Source organism: Canis lupus, chromosome 28 (genome assembly GCF_003254725.2).
Source record: "Canis lupus dingo isolate Sandy chromosome 28, ASM325472v2, whole genome shotgun sequence".
Lineage (NCBI taxonomy): Eukaryota > Metazoa > Chordata > Mammalia > Carnivora > Canidae > Canis > Canis lupus.
The window spans coordinates 33,630,874-33,652,740 of NC_064270.1; the positions used below are offsets into that span (position 1 = coordinate 33,630,874).

At 49.6% G+C, this 21,867-nt stretch overlaps 1 protein-coding gene and 1 long non-coding RNA gene across 11 annotated transcripts in view; one reads left to right on the forward strand and one right to left on the reverse strand.

Moving 5' to 3' along the window:
• Positions 1-21,867, reverse strand: part of CHST15 (carbohydrate sulfotransferase 15) — a 74,474-nt gene that overhangs the window by 15,853 nt on the left and 36,754 nt on the right. For all 10 annotated transcript variants that reach the window (XM_049103017.1, XM_049103018.1, XM_049103022.1 and 7 more), the window contains 4 exons: positions 16,549-17,615; positions 15,515-15,854; positions 13,187-13,333; positions 9,991-10,147 (listed from right to left, as the gene is read on the reverse strand). In XM_049103017.1, coding sequence (XP_048958974.1) covers positions 9,991-10,147; positions 13,187-13,333; positions 15,515-15,854; positions 16,549-17,094 — 1,190 coding nt within the window. In that variant the 5' untranslated portion in view covers positions 17,095-17,615. The remainder of the gene's footprint in view (positions 1-9,990; positions 10,148-13,186; positions 13,334-15,514; positions 15,855-16,548; positions 17,616-21,867) is intronic.
• Positions 15,853-18,459, forward strand: LOC125753894 (uncharacterized). The gene is made up of 2 exons (XR_007406676.1): positions 15,853-16,015; positions 16,179-18,459. It is a non-coding gene; the product is annotated as an uncharacterized LOC125753894 (long non-coding RNA).

Below are 21,867 nucleotides of genomic sequence, written 5' to 3' on the forward strand. Positions count from 1 at the left end.
TGCTGCTCCGAACCTACGTGAGCAGAGGTGGGGGCACTGATCGCCCCACACTGGAGGCAGCCACTACTCCACGGGCCGCCCCTGCAGGTCAGGCTCACACAAGTGGGCTGTGGGCTTCCATCCCCGATGCGGCTGCCCCTCACCAGGTCCTGTGCTGGGTTCCACATGCCTGTCCTTACTCCCTGTTCAAGACCTGCCCTCTGACCCAAGACACAAGCTGAGTATCGCCACCCTGTCTTAGGAGGGGAAGACTGGCCTTTGGAGAGATTAGGGGACTTCCCAAGGTTACGCAGCCCAGGCGACTTTGCGGCTGGGGTCCAGACAAACCCCAGTTTGCCTGAGTCCTGAGTCCCCTGAGCCAACAGGCCTGGCCCCAGCCTCAGAGCTTAGGGACGGAGCAAGTAGCAGCTGATGAGAGCAGGGTGCTAACCATCTGAGCCAATGGGCTTGGGTTTTGATGTTTTGATTGTTTTAGGTGCACAGTGATTTAGAAGCAGAAGTCAATGCTGTTAGAGAACTGGTTAATGAGGTACAGGAGACAGAAAAGCAATCACAACATGTAATAGAGCAAACACACACTCAGAATAAACACGGGGAGCTTCACTGCCACAATCAGGGAAAGCCAGTGTTTATGGAGAACCACACCGGACATCCAGAAAATGACAGCGACAACAAACAGGTGTTCAGGTAAGAGCTCCCGGAGTGACCTCTGAGCACGTGCGTAAGCTGACAGTCATTGGCTGTTGCAACAACTCATTTGCTTTGAATGGTTTTAGTTCTTAAATGGTGACGTGCTCATCAGTCAGCCTTGCTGCCATAAGGAGACCCACGCAAGTTCCAGCTCAAATGTCCCTAGTTCGGGGAGGCTGGTTTCTCCTCCTTTTGTTAATGGTCTTGTTCGTATCATTTTTAAGTTGAGATGTAATCCACATAGCGACAATTCAGTAGTTCTTAGCAGACACGCAAAGCTGTGCAAGCACCACCACCATCCAATTCCAGAAGGTTTTCATCACCCCGGAAAGTCGCTCTAGGTTTTAACTCCTCCGTTCCCAGGGAGGCTCACATGAGAAGTCACAGAGATTCCCACGCCCGCAGGGCCACACGTAAGGTTCACCTTCACCAGCTCCGTCTCGAGAGCCTGAGCAGTGCCACTGCTCCCAGTTACTGCTCCACGCATCAGACATCGGAGAGGGCCAGGCTCTGAGAAAAGATTGGGGGCAGACGCTGAGGTGGTGGGTGGTGGGGAGCAGCCGATGGCTCCTGGGCTGGCTCACTGCAGGCTGCGCCGGCCCTGACTTCACTGTGCGCCCACAGCGCCCGCCAGCTGCCTTCTCAACGACATACATGTGATGGTCCTATTTCCACCACCAGAAGCCCCCAGGAAGTGGGCATGCTCTCATCTCACGCGTCACTCTCCTCCCACCAATGACATCACCAAGGTTCTGCAGCCACCCAGAGGATGATTACAAAAATGAAACCCAGAAAGCCCCCTCAGCACTCTCTATTTGCCGGCATCCAGATTCAAATCACCGATCAATAACTTCCTGACCTCTGATATGGTGCCATCAATAATGATTTATGTATATTTTTCCTACAAGGAAATAAAGACCATTTAATATGGCCGGGAGGCCCTTCTGTCTCACTGAATCATAAGCTGTGACTCTCTCACCAAGAGGAACGATGAAGCAGGACTGGCCGGGCCAGCTCACTGGGGGGAAAAGCCAAGAGTCATCCAAGGCCGTCCACATGGGTGACACTGATGAGGCTCATTTTCTGCCACAGAAGAACATCCAGGTTTGGGTCTAAACACATCCACATGGATGCAACATCTCCAGCTCACTGAGGTCATTTGGGCTGCGTTTTCTCCTCCTTTGGTGCAGCAGTGGAGTTCTGGGTTCACCTTTGTTTCTTCTAGAGCATCCAATCATGGGTCTTTAGTCAACATTCATGGAACAAAGAGTAGAACCTCTCAGAGGCAACACCAAACATCCCTTTGATCTATGAGCCTGGCATGGCTTACAGGCACTTTCACAGTTTGCCAGTGATCCTGATAGCAAGTGTCTGGTAGCAGGAAAGAAAAGGCAGTGCACAGGATCACCGGGCTACCCCTGGTTACAGCAGCAATGAAGCCAGGCCTGGATCCCAGGATCCCAGGATGTGGGACCTCATCACAGAGTGTGGCCATTGCCCCCTTCAGCTGGGGTGTGGCATGTGCTATCCCTCCCCTCCAAAAAAAAAACCAGCTCTAACTCACCAACCTCACTAATCCGAGGTCCCTGAAGTGACCTTGGATTCAGAGTGGGCTGAGTGTCCTCCCCCATCCTGGCCTGGTGGGCACACAGCTCACAGCCTCTGCAGACTGAGCGATGGGGGCCCCTCTCCCCGGTGTTTCTTGCCTTGCGCAAACAACCCGTGTTGGAATCATCAGGACTGCCGAAGACTCTGTAAATGTTTCCCAAAAAACTAAATAGTGTCAGACACATGGGAATTTTCAGCTTGACCATTCTTCTCTCCCCAGTAACAAGATGCGGTCCCTCACCAGGTGGCTACCCCAGAACGGAGTCACAAAGGCCCACGTTGTCCTGGCCACGACGTGGCCAGCTCACCCTCCCTGCTCTGATGTCTGAGGTCCCCCGGGCCCCTGGCCCCTGGGTGGCTCACAGTTCAGCCCAATGAAGGTGACCTCATGCCATCTTTAGGGCTCATTAAAGGCATACCAGTGACACCCAGACAGACAGCTCATTCTGAGAAGCAAAATGCCTAAATTGGCCAGAAAACTAATAGGCCGCTGAGAGCCTCACTACGGTCTCCTCCAGACTGCCGCTCATCCTTCATCCTCCAGGGTTTTAAAGACAAGGGCGAGGGTGGGAGCCAGAGGGAGGGAGGCAGGGCGTGGAATTGATCTGCGGCTGCTGTCACCACCTCGACACTCCAATAGCCTCTCCCCCCTCTAGCCCTTGCCCACAGAGGAGCTCTCTGAATTTCCCTTTAAGATAATTGACCTTAATAATTGATCTATCAGTGCTGAGGAACAGCGTGCTTTCTGATCCTCATGCGAATGTGTGATAGAGGAAACGTCACGTGACCCCGGAGCACCAGCTCTCTTCTCCTGCCTGGGACGTGTCTGTGGCACTAAATCAGTGCTTCCAGGGACCGAGAGTTGAGCTATTCAGAGAAGATCTTCAGCACAGGCCAAGCGGCGAGAGAAATCCTGGTTTCAGGTCAGAGGTCTACAGCAATTCCAAAGCATGGATCGGCACGGCTTCCAGCCATCTGAGCTCGAGGCCGGCCCTGGGATCACCATCCTGCTCACTAATGTGGAGTCCGTGCTTGGGCACCATGAAGACAGGGGTCCTTACTGCTTACAGTGCTTTGCAAATGCAGGGAGTCATCCTGCTGCTGACTCACATGCCAGTCCCAGCAGCATCTGCCCTCAGCTGAGAAGATCTGCTCCACCCACAGTTAAGCCTCCCCAGGGCAGACCACGTACAGTGGCCCATGGGCGAGAGAAGCCTCACGGGCGACAGCTCTGAAGGGCCATCCCAGCCACACAAGTCCTGATGGCATCAAGAAGCCATCCATGTGACTGCATCACGGCCCAACTCTCCACCCCATCACCCCCCCACACACCCAAGCTTTTCCCACAATGGGTCCCATAAACCTCCTGCATGCACACAGTGCTGTCTCCACATCCGCATCCTGAGGACCAGCCTATGATAGCAAGGACAGCTTGACTCTTCCATCAAACCAACACGGGCTCCAATCCAGCCTAGCCGCTACTAACCAGGTACTGTGGGTAGGGGACGTAGCCCCACGGAGCCCGCACACCTCCTTGCCAAGTTCAAATGAGGCAATGCCTGAACCAGGCTTAGCACAGAGGGTGCCTGGAGTTAACGCTGAGGTCACTTAATTGAGGGCTGTCCCCACTCCTTCCATGAGACACAGGTTCCAGGAGGGCAGACAAGGATTTTGCTCTCCAATGTACATACATCTAACACATCAAAGGTGTCCAGTGACTGTTTAGTGAGCAAAGGAGTGCTCAGTCTGGCTACTGCAATTATTTACTACTACTGTAACCTAGTAATAATAGCTAACGATTACATAATATTTTGCATTTGTCCAGCACTGATTAAATACGTTACATACATTAAGTTATTCTCACAACCCTGAAAGCAGGACTATTTTCTCCCATTTCACCAATAAGTAAATGGGGCACAGAGTGGTCAAGTAGCTTGCCCAAGGTCACAGAACCAGTGAGTTACAGAGCTGGGGTTCCAATGTGGACCATTTGGCCCCCCAAGGCTATGACTCTATCAAGGTGACCCTGGTTTGCCGCTTGCCACCCGCACGCCCTACCCACCCCTGCTTTGCAGATGGAGTAAAATCCATAAAACTAGGATTGCTGTCTAAAGGCTTAACATCACTCATTACTCTGTCTGAATGACCAAACTACATGCAAATGGATGCGTTTCATTAAGTGCTTCATTCTCTCCCTTCCTAGTGCATCATCAGAAATAGATTAATTATTGATCCAGTCTAGTGGATTGTTGAAAAGTCCCTTTCTACAAGCAGATGAAGAAAACAACGCTCCAGGTGCCAAGGCTCAAGGAGTCAGGGTTAAAATCAAGTTCTCACTCGTAACTGAGTGGAGTTTTCCTTTCCGTTTGACCCATCATCATGGAACATGAGCACCCAGCGTCCTGTGCGGGTCACTGCGGTACCTTGCATTAAGACTACATGCAGGGATCCCTGGGTGGCGCAGCGGTTTGGCGCCTGCCTTTGGCCCAGGGCACGATCCTGGAGACCCGGGATCGAATCCCACGTCGGGCTCCCGGTGCATGGAGCCTGCTTCTCCCTCTACCTATGTCTCTGCCTCTCTCTCTGTGACTATCATAAAAAAAAAAAAAAAAAGACTACATGCAGGGGGAGCCCTGGTGGCTCAGCGGTTTAATGCCACCTTCAGCCAGGGGTGTGATCCTGGAGACCTGGGATCGAGTCCCACATCGGGCTCCCTGCAGGGGGCCTGCTTCTCCCTCTGTCTGTGTCTCTGCCTCTCCCTCTCTGTCTCTCTCATGAATAAATTTTTAAAAATCTTTCTAAAAAAAAAAAAAAGACTACACATAGAATTAAACCCAAAAAATGGATACGGTAAAATCCTTAACAGATGGCGTGTGACCCTACTCCAAGGATCCCCTGAATGAACTACATCAGAGAGCTCAGCACCTCCCAGCCATTTGTCACAGTTAATGGAGGCGGCCTCCAAATTACAAGGCAAACTCTGTCAATCGCTCACAAATGAAGAGGCAGGAGGCTAACGGGAGATGTGTTGAAAAGAACAGTTTTTCTTACTATAGAGTCGAATTAAAGTAAGAAAAAAATCTGCTTCTTAATTAACTAGGCCAATTTGGCCTACAAATGCTTCACTTTTTAAAACTGTCATTATCCCTTACGTAGAGAAACTTGCAGCGTGAAATTTGGCTGGCCCTTCTGGCCATAAGAACCAGCCTATCCACGTCCCACTATTCTTCTGCTCTCCTCCAGGGCGTGGGGGTGGGGGACTGGAGGCGAACTTACCATTTATATCTTTCTCTGAAAACTTAAAAGCAATTGATTTGATTCTTTTTGCAACTCCAACATTTTTAAAATCCTCTACCTCAGATCAATTCTAGAAATAAAGGCTAAATGTGAATCTGGAACTTGAAATAAAATCTACCCCCACCCCACCAATTTGTAGATGGAAAGAACAGTTTAGCCTAATCCCACTGGCAGCAAGCAACCCCCAGAACCTTCCCTTGCAGAAGAGCAAGGTCGCAGAACGACCTATGTGGGCTGATGGCCTGGGACCCAGTTAGACCAATGGGAACAGGAGTTCCAAGTGTTTGTTTCTTCAAAAAATCTAAACATTGAGTATCTATCATCCTTTCCGGCAGGGATGGCAAATAAGCCAGACATTTAAGATAGGCCATGAGTCACGGGTTCCAAAAAAGAAATTCCTATTGTTGTATACTTTTCATCAATGTTTAAAAAGCAAATGGAACAGCTGTTGCTGTCAGTAACCCACACAGAATATGTGCATATGAACACACACTCCACTGTGCATGTGGAGGTTCTGCCTCCGGACACGGTGCCGCACTGGCAGCTTCCCTGCTCCAGGCTGCAGGGCGGGCACCCAGGTTCCTGGAGGGACAGACAGGGAAATGGAGTGCAGGTGTGGTAGGCAATAACCCCTGTTCCTTGGCATGCACACCCTGTAATCTCCTCCCCTTGGGTGTGGCCTGGCCCTTGTAGCTTGGTTCTAACCAACACAATGTGGTCAAGGGGATAGGCTGACACTCTAATGATCAGATTACAAAAGTTTATGACTTCTGACCTGTTAGATTCTCCCCCATGCTGGTTGTGATGAAGCAAGCAGCCATGTTGGCAAGACCCAGAAGGAAGGCACTGAGGGTAGACCATAGCCAACAGTCAGCAAAGAAAGGAGGCCCTCCTTCCAATGGCCATTGAGAAACTGAATTTCGCAAATGAGCATGTGAGCTTGGAAGCAGAGCCTTCCCCAGTCAAGCCTTTGGATGAGACCTCACCCTGGTGAAGCCTTCACGGCAGCCTTGAGAGACATCCTGAAGGAGAAGACATAGTAAGTTGTGCCAGATTCTGACCCACAGACACTGCAATAGTAAGTGTGTGGTGTTTTAATCTGCTAAGTTTTCGGGTGATTTGTTATGCAGTAGATGACTAATGTAACACACCAGGCAACCCAACGAGTGGGGTAGCCTCCTAACGAAGGCTGCCACCATGGCATCCCACCACTCCCCTCCTCAGCACCATGACATCCACCGTGAGACAGTCAAGGCCTCACTTCTCTGAAAAATCGCCAGCTCCCAAAGAGTAGGCAATGGGTGGGCCTTCATCCTTCATGGATATGTATATGCTCAGCACCCAGCACGGTGCCCAACATGTTGTCAGGGCTCAATAAATCTGTGAACTGATGAACTATCTCTGTTGAGGACCAGAATAGCAAGAAACCTTCACTTTCAGCTCCTACAATAAATAGTATTTATTCCAGAAAGCAAGCAAGCAAACAAAACAAAACATGGTGACTACTTGGAATGGCCATCTTGTGGCCCTTGAGCCTTCTAAAGGAAGGCAGACTTTTGGCTAGGTCTGAGAGGCAAGTTGGGCAGGTCTTGCTTCTGGCTCACTGTCTAACCCTGGGTGGCACCAGGACCCATCCCTATTCAAAGGCTCGCCTTATGGCACTTGCGTCCTCAGGTGTAGAATCAGATCTGCAGGGAGAGAGAGACACACGTAGGGAGGTTGACTCCACTCTCCAACAAGAAAACCCATGGTCTTTACTTTTGTCCACACTGATTCCCTGCTCAGAATGCTTCTTCCTCAAGCATGTTCCTTCTTTGTTGGCTCGGCAAATTACTCTTACTCATTCTCTAAAACCCAGCCTGGCTTCAGCTCCTCCGGAATAACTTTTCTAGGCCTCCCCACCTGGAGCTCATTCCCGCTTCTGTACACTTCTCACCCTCCCTCTTGCTCTGGCTGACTCCACAGGCCATAACCACCACAGCCATTCCTGGCTTACGACCAGCTGTGAGCTCCCCAAGCCCAGGGCCTAGAACAGGGTGGACACACACTGAACAGGCCCAGATGCAGACTGGTTCCCACTGCTCTATGCCCAGGGAGTGACAAAATGTCACAGTCTTGGCCCTCTGAGGTAGAGGCATGGCATGACCTTCCTCAGAAGGAGAAACTCAGGAGATGTGACAGGAAGACATTCAGTGAGCAGAAAGCACACTCTTGAGAGAATGTTCCGACCTTGTGAACTGCTGCTTGGGGCTGTCTGGGGGAGGGAGGCAGAGCAGCTGTGAAAACACCTCAGTGGGCGGCAAGGGGTCACTTAGTCACTGAGCCTCTCCTTTCAAGGCTGACAGTTACATAATCGTGTCTACACGAGAGCACCACTGGTTTGTGTCAACTGTTCTCAGGCCGAGGGGGACTGGCCTACTCCATGAGCAGAAGGGCCAAACTCCCTGCTTCCCAAGTGTGGGAACTGGCAGGTAGGATGAGGGAGCTGCTCTGAGGTCAGTGGCTGCCTCAGAACTGGACCAGATAGATTCCTGAGGCTGAAAGGACAGAGCCAGAGTGGAACCATCTGGGCCATATAGATGTGCCTTATGGCGTAGCACCCGGAGGGCTGCCAGGGTGGGGACGGTGGGGAATAATCCAGTTCTCCTCTGACTAGATCACATTCGGAGCCGCAGGGCCCATTTCAAGAACTCCACCAGAAGGACAGAGATAAATTCAGGGAGGAGAGAAGAGGGCAGGACTTTAAGGCATATCTTTCTGGGGGCAACAATGTGAAACAAAGTGAGACAGGAAACCGCATGTGCATACAGTTGTGTGCATGCACACATACACACACCACTTATCTGCATAGATAAGCAGTCTGGAAGAAAATATATCAAATATAAATACCAGCTATTGGGTGGGAGATTATAGATTCTTTTTATAATAGTTTTCCTTGACAGATTTCCAGTGTACCTCCTAAAATTTCCACAGCAAACACGTCTTATTAGCATCACTGGCAAGGATGGTGAGGCCAGGAATGTGTGCCATCCAAGGAAGGCATTAGGGGTGTATTAGATTCCTAGGGCTGCTACCACAGCACTGCTACCACAGTCTCGTGGCTTGTAACTGCAGGAATTTATTCTCTGGCATTTCTGAAAGCTAAAAGTCTGAAATCCTGGTGTCGGCAGGATGGGTTCCTAGTGAGGGTTCTGAGGGTCTGTTCCAGGCCCATCTCTAGCTGCTGGTGCTGTTTGGCAATCCTAGGTGTTCCTTGGCGTGCAGACACATCACTCCGATCTCTGCCTCCATCACCACCTGGTGCTCTCCCCGTCTGTGTGTCCCCGGTCCAAACTTCCTCTTTCATAAGGACACCAACCACCCAATCAGGGGCCACCTTAACCCAATATGACTTCATCTTAAGTCCATCTGCAAAGACCCGTTTTCAAACAAGATCACATTCACATGTATGGGGTGGGGGTAGAACTACAACACATCCTTGTGAAGGGCATAATTCAACCCGTAACAAGAGGCAGGTCACCCAGTGGAAAGGGACACAGAGGGCTGGGTTGGCTTCAACACCTGGCTGGCCCTCCCATTTAGGGAGAGTGACACTTGGGTCTAGATGGTTCTACGTGAATAAACAGATCCAGCATGGATGCTCCCAAAAGACAAATGTGGTTTCAAAACAGGAGGGGTATTCTCACAGATTTGGAGTGGTCATCTTGGGTAGGGGGACTCCCGCCCAAGGGTCCAGCCTGAGGGCCCCTTATCTCTGATGTGGCAGTACCACGTGGATCACTGCAAAGTGATCGTCAGGTCCTGAAGCCTTCAGTTTCTGCCACGCACACTGGCTTTGTCGTGACTCAAGCATCACCAGCATTGGCCCAGCCACCCCCGCATCGCCCAGTCCCACACTGGCTGTGTCTTGGCTGTACTGGGCAACCCCAGCTTTTTTACAACAAAGCAGCTCTGCCCGTCATTTCTGGAGACTGAACACAGTTTCTTTGAGACTAAACGCTGAGAACTGATGGAGATAAAGGCATCACACAAGGAATCATAGGAACCAAACCCCTCGCCAAACCCTGACGTCCCCTGAGTCCAAGGGGGTTTCACATGCCCTGACAGTACCCAAGGTGGGGGTCGCATGTCCCCAGGTCAAACAGGCCAGAGGGTGAGGGCCCACAGCCAGACCATGGGCAGGATGTCTAAGAAAACAATCCACAATTTGTTTAGACCCAGTGAAGATTGCACCAACAATAACATTTACATAAGAAATAGCAGTAACATTGCAAGTTAAGCTTGTTTATTTAAAAAAAAAAGAGAGAGAGAGCAGATCTTATTTATGACGAGAAGTCAGGCTGTTGCTTCAAAACTGCCTTTTCGCCCCAGATACGAGAACTCCAGAGTGCTCACCTCTCTACGGGGTCCCTGAGCATGACAATCAATTTTGCGTCCGGCTGGAAGGCGTGGATGAAGTCCTGGGTGAGAAAGGGCGGCTCTCCGTCTGTGCTGTTGTCGTAGAAGAACGTCCACGCATTGTTGTCCCACATGGTGGAGGCGCTGGCCTCCCCTAGAAACAGAGAACGCTGTGGATGAGCAGGGCTGAGTTCCAGGCCCCCCCAGGGCAGCCTGTGCTGGGGGCCAGACCTGGCTCCACCACCAGCATGCAGGCCTCCAGGAAGATGAGGCCAACAAGCAGCCTCTGCCACAGTGACCTCCCCTGCATCCACCCAGCGGTCTCTGGAAAGCAAGGTGATCCAGGCAACACTGAGCATCTGCTTCCTCCCAGCTCCTCTCTAGGATGTGTTTTTTAAAAAAAAAAAACCTTCTAGCAGCATCTGGGTCTCAATTTCACGACACTTGACTTTGCTCATGGTGCACAGCTCTGTGGCGTTTTAAGGGCCCACTGAGAATGTACTAGATGGTTTCCTTCAAAGAGCACCAAGGATGAAGGAGTAGTTTGGGTAAGCTGACCCTCATTAGGAAATCAGATGCAATCTGCATCGGATTTTCCCTGAAATCACAACCAACGGCTGGCTCTGAGACCAAATGAGACAAAGAATTTGCGGGAAGGCTCACGGGACCTCAGTCTTGGGTGCCCTGTCCTGTGTGCCCACCCACCCCATCACCCTGCACACAGCTGGCATTCATTCCATGCTGACTAGATGGACAGGAAGTTGGTCCTGCCCTTGTTTTATCATGGTCTGCATGAATAAGGGATAAAATGTTAAGTACACATTCTAGGACAGCGATGAGGCCAAGATATACACATTTCAACATCTCGCACTCAGATACTTGAACCAATTCCCTGACTTTTTTATATTTTTTTTTTTTTAGGAGAGTCTTCAGAGATTTAGAAAGAAAGGAAAATCGATCAATTACATACAAATTCAATTTCCCGACATTTTACATGGGTATTTGATACATCTCAAAACCACTTATTCAGGGAAAATCTGAGCCAAAAGCCTAGGGTCTTTGATCAGTGATGAGTGCATCACAGTAATGCAGGGAGTTGGCAGGGTCCTATCTATTCTGTTGGATGTGCAATCACATCCAGGTGAGCACTTCTGTTCTAGTCTTTTCTTTTTCTTTTTTTTAAGAGAATACCACAGAATTCAGGAAACACAAGTCAATCAGAAGTCCTTTGAAAATTCTACTCACACTGAAACAAGAATATTAGAACAGAAGAAGTATCTAAAACCAAGTTAGCATAACTCTGTCAAATCTCATAAACTACTTCTCTAACCACAGAAATATTGGTCCATCCACGGTCCATCTATACATCCATCCACCCATTCATTCATCCTCCATTCATTTCATATCCATCTATCCCAAAAGCATTCATCTGGTGTCTACTAGGTGCCTGGCGCTGTTTGGCATCAGGATAGAGAAGGGAAATAAGACAGACAACACCCTCTCCTCTCTGACCTTATGACCCAAGGGAAGGCTGACAACTCTATAAATAAACAATCAGATCCTCAGGTGAGCACTTGGACAGGGCAGAGCGGGTGCCGTGAGAGTAGAGGCAGTGGCCTTTCATTGTGTCTAGAGCCTGTCCCACCCCTGAGAACCCGGTCACTTGAATCCTTCATGACTCCAGCCATTAGCCCAGACCACTGAAGAAAGGCTCTCTCTGATCCCTGAGCCAAGATGAAGACCGACCCTTACACTCTACCAAAGACCTAACCAGAGGAAGCTGAAGCAGAGCTGAATCACATTCCAGGGCCTGGAGGAGCCAGAATGAAGGCTGCTCCAACAAGTCCATTGTACGGATGTGCAGGCTGAGCTCAGGAACGTGGAGACTGACTCATCATGTGGCACGTGGCTGGTGGCATGGGCGGGCTCACTGCCAGCTTTCCCCACGCCTCTCCACTACCAGAAAACTCCCCAAACTCTGCTTTAGGTAAATATCAGGGCAGAGAATTTTTTCTTTAATCTTCCTTTTTAAATCTGGAAATAAGTAAAATTAGAAAACCAAACTAAGGCTTTCCTTTTTCATTCATTATCTTAGTCTCTATTTCCTAGCCCTAGGATGTATATTTTTAGCTCTTTCATAAGAACATGAGACTCTCCTAGAGGCATACAGTGTGGGAGTCACAGTCAAATATTAATTAGACTTGTGATCTGAGGTGTGTGGACCCAAGGCAGCCAGAAAATAGCTAGTAGTCAACTCACACCAGGGTGGGGGTGGTATATGATCTCATCAGGCTCTCAGAACTTGATTTAAAAAATAAAACAATAAACAAATCAGGGCTTAGGCATGTAAGCCTCTCTCCTTGGACAGGAGAGTCAAAAGCAAAGAGACAGCTTTCACATGGCTGATTACAATTCCTCTCAGTCACTAACAGATTCATTCAATTTGGAGAATCAAAATATAACAAATTTAGGAAAATACAAAAACAGATTCCTGTCTCAGGTAACCAATTTAAGTAAACTACGTGGCCAGATTTCTCTGTTTCAGAAAGTATAAGTGGGTAAATGTCTTCTCCTAAGCTGAATCTAATACAAAAAGCAAATAGGGCTCTTTATAAAACTTTGTGAATTAAAAAAAATATTAATCAAACCACTTCACTTTGAATGTCTAAGGACATTAAGTTGATGAGGGCTAGGCTTTTTCAACAGCAATTCATCACCAACTATGAGTTAAGGCGGCATCTTGTTTCTGGAGAGATTGCTTCTGTCTTCACTGCATCCTGGGGCCAGGTATTCCAATAGCCACAATATTCAATCAATGACTAATTGGCTAATTACGTTTATGATCCCCCATCCAAACTTAGATCAGTATGTCATGAAAAGAAACCAAGCATGTGTACTTAATTTAAATAAAAACAAAGAAATGTCAACTTTTATAAAAAGCCATTTCAGGTATACTGGAGCCCCCACAGAACGAAAAAGTCTGCTAAATATTTCTGCTTTAGACAAATTGTGTCAGTGATATGAACATTTTACACAGGAGTAGGAGTGATGGCCAGGTCAGGAAGTGCACCCTCCACAGAGGTGGCAGGCAGAACAAAAGCTGGGCCAGCCCCAGAGCAGAAGGGGCCCGGCAGGAGCGGGGGGCCACCCCAGGGCAGGGGTGGCCTTGAAGGGAGCCACACAGAAGCCGTACCGATGATGATTCTGGTCATCCTGCTCTGCTCCTTTGCAGAGCTGGCCTGCAATCCTTGATGAATCTGGTGTGCAGCCAGGTCAAAGAGGTCCAGGTAATCTTCCACGGGGTAGCGGTCCCGAAGCCCATCTCTCAGGCGCACAATTCCTATGAGAACCAAGAGGCAGGAGTTACTGAGCACGAAGCTGCCAATGCTGGGTGGCGGCCTCCTGGGGAGTGACCAGGGAGAGATGTGAAGGCCAGGGGCCCAGCTGCGGCAGCCTAGGCTCCATCCAAGTAAACTGCAGGAGGAGGCTCCCAGGGAGAATGTTTCACCGATGCTCACCTCAAGGGGTGGAAAACCATCATTTGCAAGCGGCAGCCTCAAGCATGGCACACCTATTCAAGAATTCTAAATGCATCTGCTTAGAGGGCCAGCCTTTGGGGCTGGCTGACATACGTACCAGGTGGGGCCCCAAAGTGGCTGAGCAACAACAGCATTCAGAATGCACACACTTTATTAAACAGAAAAGGGAGTTGGGTTTTGTGGGCTTTTTTGAAGATTTTGAGAGAGAGAGAGAGAGAGAGAGAGAAAGAACCAGTAGGACAGGGACAGAGACAGAAGCAGGCTCCGTGCTGAGCAGGGAGCCCAACATGGGGCTTAATCCCAGGACCCTGGGATCATGACCTGAGCCGAAGGCAGATGCTTAACCCACTGAACCACCCAGGTGCCCCAGAGAAGGTGGTTTTTATCTAACTTCTATCTCTAGCCTCTTTGATCACGCAACTTGTCTGTACAAACAAGGGGAATTGTCCCAGAACCCAGGGACAAACAGCTGAAGTCACTAGTTATTTTGGCACTGGCCAATGCAGCCTAAACTTACCCCCTTGCCTTAAAAATGGGTGAATTTTGGGGATCCCTGGGTGGCTCAGTGGTTTGATGCGTGCCTTTGGCTCAGGGCGTAATCCTGGAGTCCAAGTCCTGGGATTCTCCTGGCATGGAGCCTACTTCTCCCTCTGCCTGTGTCTCTGCGCCCCCCTCCCCCCGCCTCTGTGCGTCTCCCATGAATAAATAAATATTTGTTTTTAAATGGGTGATTTTCACGTGCAACAACATTAACAACACACTGCCCAAAACCACAGCTGCCAAGGTCAATGGAAAGGGGAGAGAAAACGTCCATGTGCACAAGAGCAAGAGGTTCCAGGAGACTCTGAGTCCCGGGTCCCAGAAGCACGCCCCTGCACTTCCCTCATCCCTGCCAGCAGGAGGCTGGTTCTCATTCGGGCGAATGGTGAGTGCTGCAAGGAGAGGGCCTGCCCACGTGAAACCCTGAAGCCGGGGCTCCCACAGCTGCCTCCGCCAAACCACAAAAGACACATTTACACTTCTGTCCGCTAGCTCCAGGAAGAACATCAAAAGGATTAAGTCAATTTGTCAGGAAACAAACAGGACTTGGGCTCCACTTGGGCCCTACAAAGGAAAAACACGTTAAGATTCCCTTCTAAGCAACCTGGTCCTGGACATTGAAACACGCCCTGGAATCCCTCCCACCTCTGACATTTGTCAAAGTGACCAAACGTCTCCTGGCAGAAGGGAAAAGGTTAAGAAGAGGAAACAGTGACCCGAGGGCTGCAGAGTGGCTCAGGCTGGGCGGGGGGCCGGGTCCACAGTCACCCCTGCGGGGAAGGGGTGCTGGAGGTGAGGTCCCCCAGAATCCCATCCATGTGCTTTTCCTCCAGAGCAGCTCAGGGAAATGAGCCCCGAAGCAGCTGGAGGAGTGTTGGCCGCCCTGGAGGAGCCAGGCAGCAGCTCAAACCTCACCCGGAGAGGCAGCCTTCCTTCCTACAGTGTCCCCCCAGGGAGGGGTGGGGGGCTCCAGGGGCAGTGGCGCTGCAGAGCTGGGGATGGGTGCCCCCGGAGAAACACCCACCTGGCACCTGGCACTCACCGATGGCAGGTGTCCCAAAGCTCTTAAGAACGGCTGCCATTCTGCACCTTCCCCTTGCCCTGCATACAGCTGGCACTCAATAAGTGTCCTTGGGGCGCGCGGGAGCGGAGTCCAGCCCCGCGGATGTTTGTGGAGGGGACCCTGGACTAGCGAACCGTGCGCTCTCTGCGTCTCAGGTGAGGGTCCTCCCCTCCTGCTGCCCTGCCTCCCTGGCGGCGCTCAGCACCACACCTGGCGCCCGCCCCACCGACCCCCGGGCCGGACAGATGGGACCCACGTGGACCAAGTTGCGCAAGAGGCAGGAGGCGGGGACAGGGAGAGGCGCATGCGCACGCAGGCCCCGCCCTCACGGCAGGCCCCGCCCGTCGCGGCGGGGGGGGGCTTGTGCGCATGCGCTCACCAAAGCGCTTCCGGGTCCACCAGTGGGGCTCCTTGATGGCGGAGAACTTGACTTCCGGGTGCAGCCGGAGGCGGTCGTAGAGGTCGGTGGTGCCGCACTTGGGCTGCCCGATGATGTAGAAGCGCGGCAGGCAGCGGAGGCGGAAGTGCTTCCCGCTGGCGTGCGACAGGTGGCCCCAGAAGGCCTTGCGCAGGGCGTCGAAGGTGGAGCGGAAGCGCTTGGAGTAGAGCACGTAGGAGTTGGTCAGGTACGGGTCGGTGGTGTTCCTGCCCGTGAACTCCTCGTACCAACACGGGCTCTTGCTATTTGGAAGAAATTTATTGGGGATTACTGAAAACATCTGCAGCGGGAGAGAGAGAGGGGGAGAGAGACACCCGGAGGCGGCGAATTAGCGAAAAACACGTTCTAAGCACGATGCGGTCACGCCCGATGCTCGCTACGGGTGTTCTCGCGAGAAGTCTCCTTGGACAATAGCTAAACCCGAAAATAAAGCAGACCTGGGTAAGTGGCCACGTTTTCCCTTGGCCCAACATTAAACTAAAACTTGGGAGAGAATGAAGATAAAATCAGGCTCAAAATCCGTTCTGCGGCGCTGGGCTCGGCAATCTTAATTAAATTTCACAGTTGGAATCTTTTTTTTTTTTTTTTTTTTTTTTTTTACTAGGTGTGTATTTAAATGACCCCATTCGAGGCAAAAATACTAATGAGGACACAATAGGAGCAGGACGACGGTGATCTACAAAAACAACGGCAACCACCCCAGCCACCTTTCAAGTCCTACGATGGCATTACGGGAAGGGGTGGCCCTGCGCCCCTGCTACCCGGACTTCCCTCCTGGGGGCGAACACCGTCAACGGAGAGCCCTGGCACAGTGCCCTCTGATCCATGAGGCTGTCAAGTCCCCCTTGTTACACCTGAGACATTTTTGGGTCACGTTTCTTTACTGTGTTCCCAAAGGTGGTGATGGAAAAGGAAGCATCTGTTTAAAAAAAAAAAAAAAATCAGCAAATGGAGATTAGCACAAGGCTACTCACGTGCAATTCTTGCTTCTTGAGATCTTCTATGTCTGGGAGCTGCCTGGTGGTGAACTCTATCCTGGCTGTGATGCTGTTGATAATTAATTTAATGCTTGGGTAGTCTTTGACATACGAAATATTATTTACAGAGGGTTGGTGATGGTGCTCTTTCCCGTCACTCGGGTTTTCACCGTCCATCAAGCTGGGATTGCTGGGGAAGGCTCCGTAATGGAAAGGCGAGGAGATGAGAAGCTCTTGGTGGGCCCCAGAAAGGATGTAAGACGCCATCACCAAGGTCATTATCATCAATCCAAAAACGAGGCTGCATCGCTTCCCCTTCTTGAAGCGCAGAAACCTGCCCCAGCTCTCGTTCCCCTCAGCCCTCACCTCGAGAACAGCAAGCAAGTTCATCTGCTTACCGTCCACACGAAGCACAATTTTGTTCTCGCCCTTGCACGCGGGGCACTCCGGGTGACTGTGAAGAGGGCCTCCTCCGCAGCCCACCTGCTGTTTGCGCTCGTTGTTGGGCAACAACTGTATGCAGCAATTAATGCAGTGCCTCATGGTAATGCCCTTGGACTGCTGGCGCACAGAGCCATGGGCGAGCCCCTGAGGAGCCCAGATATATGCAAGGTGTGCTGGAAAACGTTAAAGGAGGTCTTTTGATTATACGAGATGGTTTTAAGGCACCAGCAACGGAAACAAATATAATGTAAAAATGAGTAGGCACCAACGCACTAGAGAACGAGGAAGGGCCTTCTTTGGTTCAAGTTTGAAAGACAACAAAAAGAAGTGATCTCCAATTGTCATGTTCTGTAAGAGCCACTACAATCTTAGAAAAATCCCCAAGTTTGGGAGCAACGCTGCCTGTTTCAGGTTTTTCCCATGGCACAAAACAAAGTAGAAGAATTCTCGCTGGAGAACATGGAAACATCCAAGAGATTAGAAGAGATCATGGTCTCAGTGAGGGATGGGTCGGCATGCCATCCTTGGAGAGGCCTGTGAAGATTTCTTCTTCTACATCCCGTGTTCCTTTATAATGTTTCCTCTTCAGGGGGAGCAAAATCTTTAAGATGTCGGATTACCTAAACAACAAAGAAGTTTTATTACATTACATGATGATAGCAATATCCCTGGGATCACCTTCCAAGGAGACAAGTTCTCTTTTCTACTCCCGGTAGTTTTCGTTAATCTGCTCGGTCACAAGCAAGTCATAGAAAATCACATAGGATAAAAGGAGAGATTTGAGGTCCTTGGTGCTTGGCTCTGGGGCTCAATCTCTGCCACCAAATGTGGCTGCAGCACCAGCACCGCCAACCTCATATCAAACACCTCAGATTTTGTACCGCCCATATATCCTTTAACGTCCCAGCCATGCCACAGCTAAGTACTGAATCCCCAAATCTCAGAACGTCACAGTCCTTCTCAGATGCATGCCCAGTCAGTGACTATAAAAGTTGAGAGATTAACTGAAGTACCTGTGCTTTTAAATCAACAAAATATCCAAAAAAGCACCTGGTAGGGTAGGAGCATGCAGAGAAAATATGTTTTTTTCTCTCCCAATAGCACCAATAGTCTCTTACCGAGAACTAACCTTTATTATCAGTTTAGGAGGCAAAAGTTAATGAAAATTTAGAAACACTGCAATGATTCTCTCCTTCAGCAGAGTGTATCATATAAAAAACCATTTGACTTTAAGTTATTAAGCAATTAAACCCAACGTGCAGTATTCCCCTGAGTAACATAACACTCAGACCCTGAAATCATTTTTCACTTTCATCATCCTGGGGAAAACATGATTCTTAAAAATCCATTAACAGAATTCTGTGGTTATAAAATGTATTGTTGCCCACATGACACTTCTTTGTAGGTGTTGTAAAAAAAGCAAAAAAAAAAAAAAAAAAAGACTTAGTTTCCAATAATGGTAAACCAACACTAATTAGCTGTGTGACTTCGAGTGGGCCATATAACTTCTCTGAGCTTTGCCTCCCTCCCTAGTAAAATTAGGGTAAGAGTACCTCCTTTATAAGCATATAGGAAGTACTAAATTAGTTAAGACATGTGGAGAGTTTGCATAATGCCTACATGTAGTTATTAGCGGCCCCTAAAAGGTAGGCAATTTTTATAATAGCATCATCAATGACCATTACTATTATGATTTTTAATTGTCAGTGAATGCCAAGAACATTCAAAGTGGAATCAAAGAGGGGAGATCCTATCATGTTATTTTTCCTACTGCGCTTGAGGGTTACCCAAGAGCAGTAGACTCACCCCTCCAGCTTGGCCCACATGCACAGCCCTCAAACAGTCCTGCTTGTCCCCAGAGAAAGTGGGATTAACTAAGCCTGCATTAAGGCCTCCTCGTATTAGCTAGAAGGCTGAACAATGAGGACTCACCAGCAGAAACCTTCCCTTCCCTTCCCTTGGACAGAAAACCCATGCTTTATCAAAATACGTTGACCAAGAAATAGCCAAGCAGTGCTTCCTAAAATGTCTTCCACTCAGTGTTCTGCACGTTGTTGATATGTGTTCTGTGCCTAAATTACTTGGTGGAAAGGTAAGAAGGCCAAAAATCAAACAAACTTCTTTACAACAGGACTTTTTGGGGAACCTTTAATATGCCAGTGAGCCCTGTGGCTCCGCAGGAGAGGAATATAATACGCAAACCTTCCAAAACATAATTGGCCATGGAATTCTCACGAATGTCGCAAGGAACAAGCTTGAGAAATGCTCGTTAGTAAAGGCTGAGATTGGGGTCAGGACGGTTCCGGGAAGGGCAGAAGAGCGGGGGTGTGCAGGGAGCAAACCACTCTGGAGCCAGGCCAACATCCGGGGCTCTGCCCCTCATCTCTGAGAGAGGTTGGAGGGACGTGACAGGAGCCTCAAGGCTCGAATCTGCCTCCCACTCGCTCCACCACCCTTGACCCATCACTTGGTACAAACAATTCTTCCAAACCAAAGAAACAAAAGGGCAAGATCCCCTACTTGGAAATCCTATCACTAAGCCAAGAAAACATTTTTTTTTACATTTTGAAGACAAGGCCAAGCAGGGCTAAAAGGAGGCTCCAACCAGGATCTCAGTGGGGAACGTGTTCGCACCCTTCTGTGCAGAAAGTCTAATTAGATTTTTTTTCAAAACAGTCTTTGAAGCCCTAAGACAACAATGTACAAAAAAAAAAAATCTGGACAAAATATTCCTAAACAAAAACAAGGTTTGTTTTACAAGCCAAGGAAGTGAACAGATCTGGATAGTTGGGGAAGCTGACAGTCTTAACGGGAGGCTCTGGGATTCGGTGAGCCCAAGCATTTGTACCCTTGGGGTGGCTGCACACTCCAGCTAGGCCTCTTCCAGTCTTGCTTCTTGAACATAAATTGGGGAGCAGAGAACTGGGGTGACGACACGTTCGTTTGTCCTTGTGCTCCGCAGATCTTTTCTAAAGAGCAAGTGTGGACCAGCCAGTGCTGCAGATGCAGTGGACCTGAGGGCCCTAAACCAATAGAAGATGGGGAGTAACAGAATAAAAAATAAACATGTGGTCTCTGTCCCCAGTTCCTGGCAAATAGCTCCTAAAACCCTTGAAATCTCCTAAGTGAAAGGGTGAGAGGAACATCTTTTTTGTTATTCATAACAAGCCCCCATTCGACCACAGTGGAATTTATGCTGTGACTCTGGGCAGCACCCCTGAGAGCTTCAGCTTGGGGCTGGTGGCCAGAAAGCACAAACCTTGGTTAGACAGTCAGAGGTTGGGACTTACAGCCCCACATACCCAACCTCCAGGGAGGCAAGTGAGTTCATCACCAAGGGCCAATGATTTATTCATCACGCCTATGTCACGGAACCGCCATAAAAACCCCGAAATGACAGGATTCCGAGAGCCTTCTAGTTGGTGAACATGTGGAGGTGCTGGGAGGTGGCTCGCCCAGAGAGGAAGGCATGGAAGTTCCACACCCATCCCCCCATATCTTGCCCCACGCACACGTTTTCCATCTGGCTATTCCTGAGCAGTAAGTATCCTTTACAACAAACTGGTAATAGTAAAGAAGGCATTTTCCTGAATTTTCTGCCTTGTTCTAGCTGAATTATCAGACCTAAGGAGAGTATTTGTAGCCAGGTTAGACAGAAGTTGCATAGCCTAGGGACCCAGTACTTGCAACTGGCGTCTGAAGTGGGGGCAGTCTTGGGGGCCCGAGCCCTTAACTTATGGGGTCTGTGTGAGCTCCAGGTAGTTACTATGAACTGAACTGAATTGTTGGACACCCAGCTGGTGTCTGGAGAGTTGGAGTTTGCTGGCATGAGGAAACATCAGGGGGACCCTCTTTGAGAAAAAACATAAACTATCTTACATTTACAAGTTTTACCAAAACATACAACTGGTTTTTAGTATATAAGATACCCCTTGATGTCAATGAAAAAAAAAGTCCTATGACTATATCCCACTCGTGGCTGGGTCCCTGTAAGTGCAGAGCCTGGAGCTTTGAGGCTCCCAGCCCAAACCTTGTCTGACCGGACGGGAGTGGTACAGAAGTGCCCAGGACAGGGAGGCTTTTCCCCACCTGGAGCTTACATCCCACCAGGAGTGAGGGGCTACAGGGCAACAGACAATAAACGTGACAAAGGTGTAAGATCATCCCAGACAACGATAAAGGCTATGAAGAAAATACAAAGAATACAATGAAACCATGACAACAGGCATTCTCCAAGGCAGCACTAGGGCCAGATAACTCTTTGCATCAGGGGCTGTTCTGTGCACTGAACTCCACCCCCAGGTGAGACTTGCAGTCCAGAAGAAAAGGGGTCCAGCAGCAGGATGTCCAGGGAAGACTAGTTGGGAGGGGCCACCTGAATGACAAGAAGGAAGCCATCCATGTGGGGATCGGGAAAAACAAAGACCCCGTGAAGGGGAGAAGCTGGGGATCAAAGCCGAGGGGGACCACCAGGAAGGTAGAACCCTGGGCTTTGGGGCAGGTAAGGGGTAGGAACCAGATGAGAGAGGAAGCAGGAGCCAGATCCTGTAGGGCCCGGGAGGCAAGAGTCAGGGCTGAGATTTGTTCAAGTGCAAAAAAAGGATGCATGCCATGTATTCTCTCGAAAGGATCTTTACAATACGTATTACTATTAACTAACATAACCGATGAAGAAAAATCGAATTACTGTGACTGTATTGAAGGGAAAAGGGACTGCCGTTATACTCGTGAATTGGCCTTTTCCATCCGCCACAAATCACCCTGAGAACAGTCACACAGAAACCTAACACTTAGGTGGTTCTTCTTTAAAATATAAAGTGATGCATGTCCCTTGCACTTTACCTGTCTGGAATGTCCACATTTTGGTGCCAG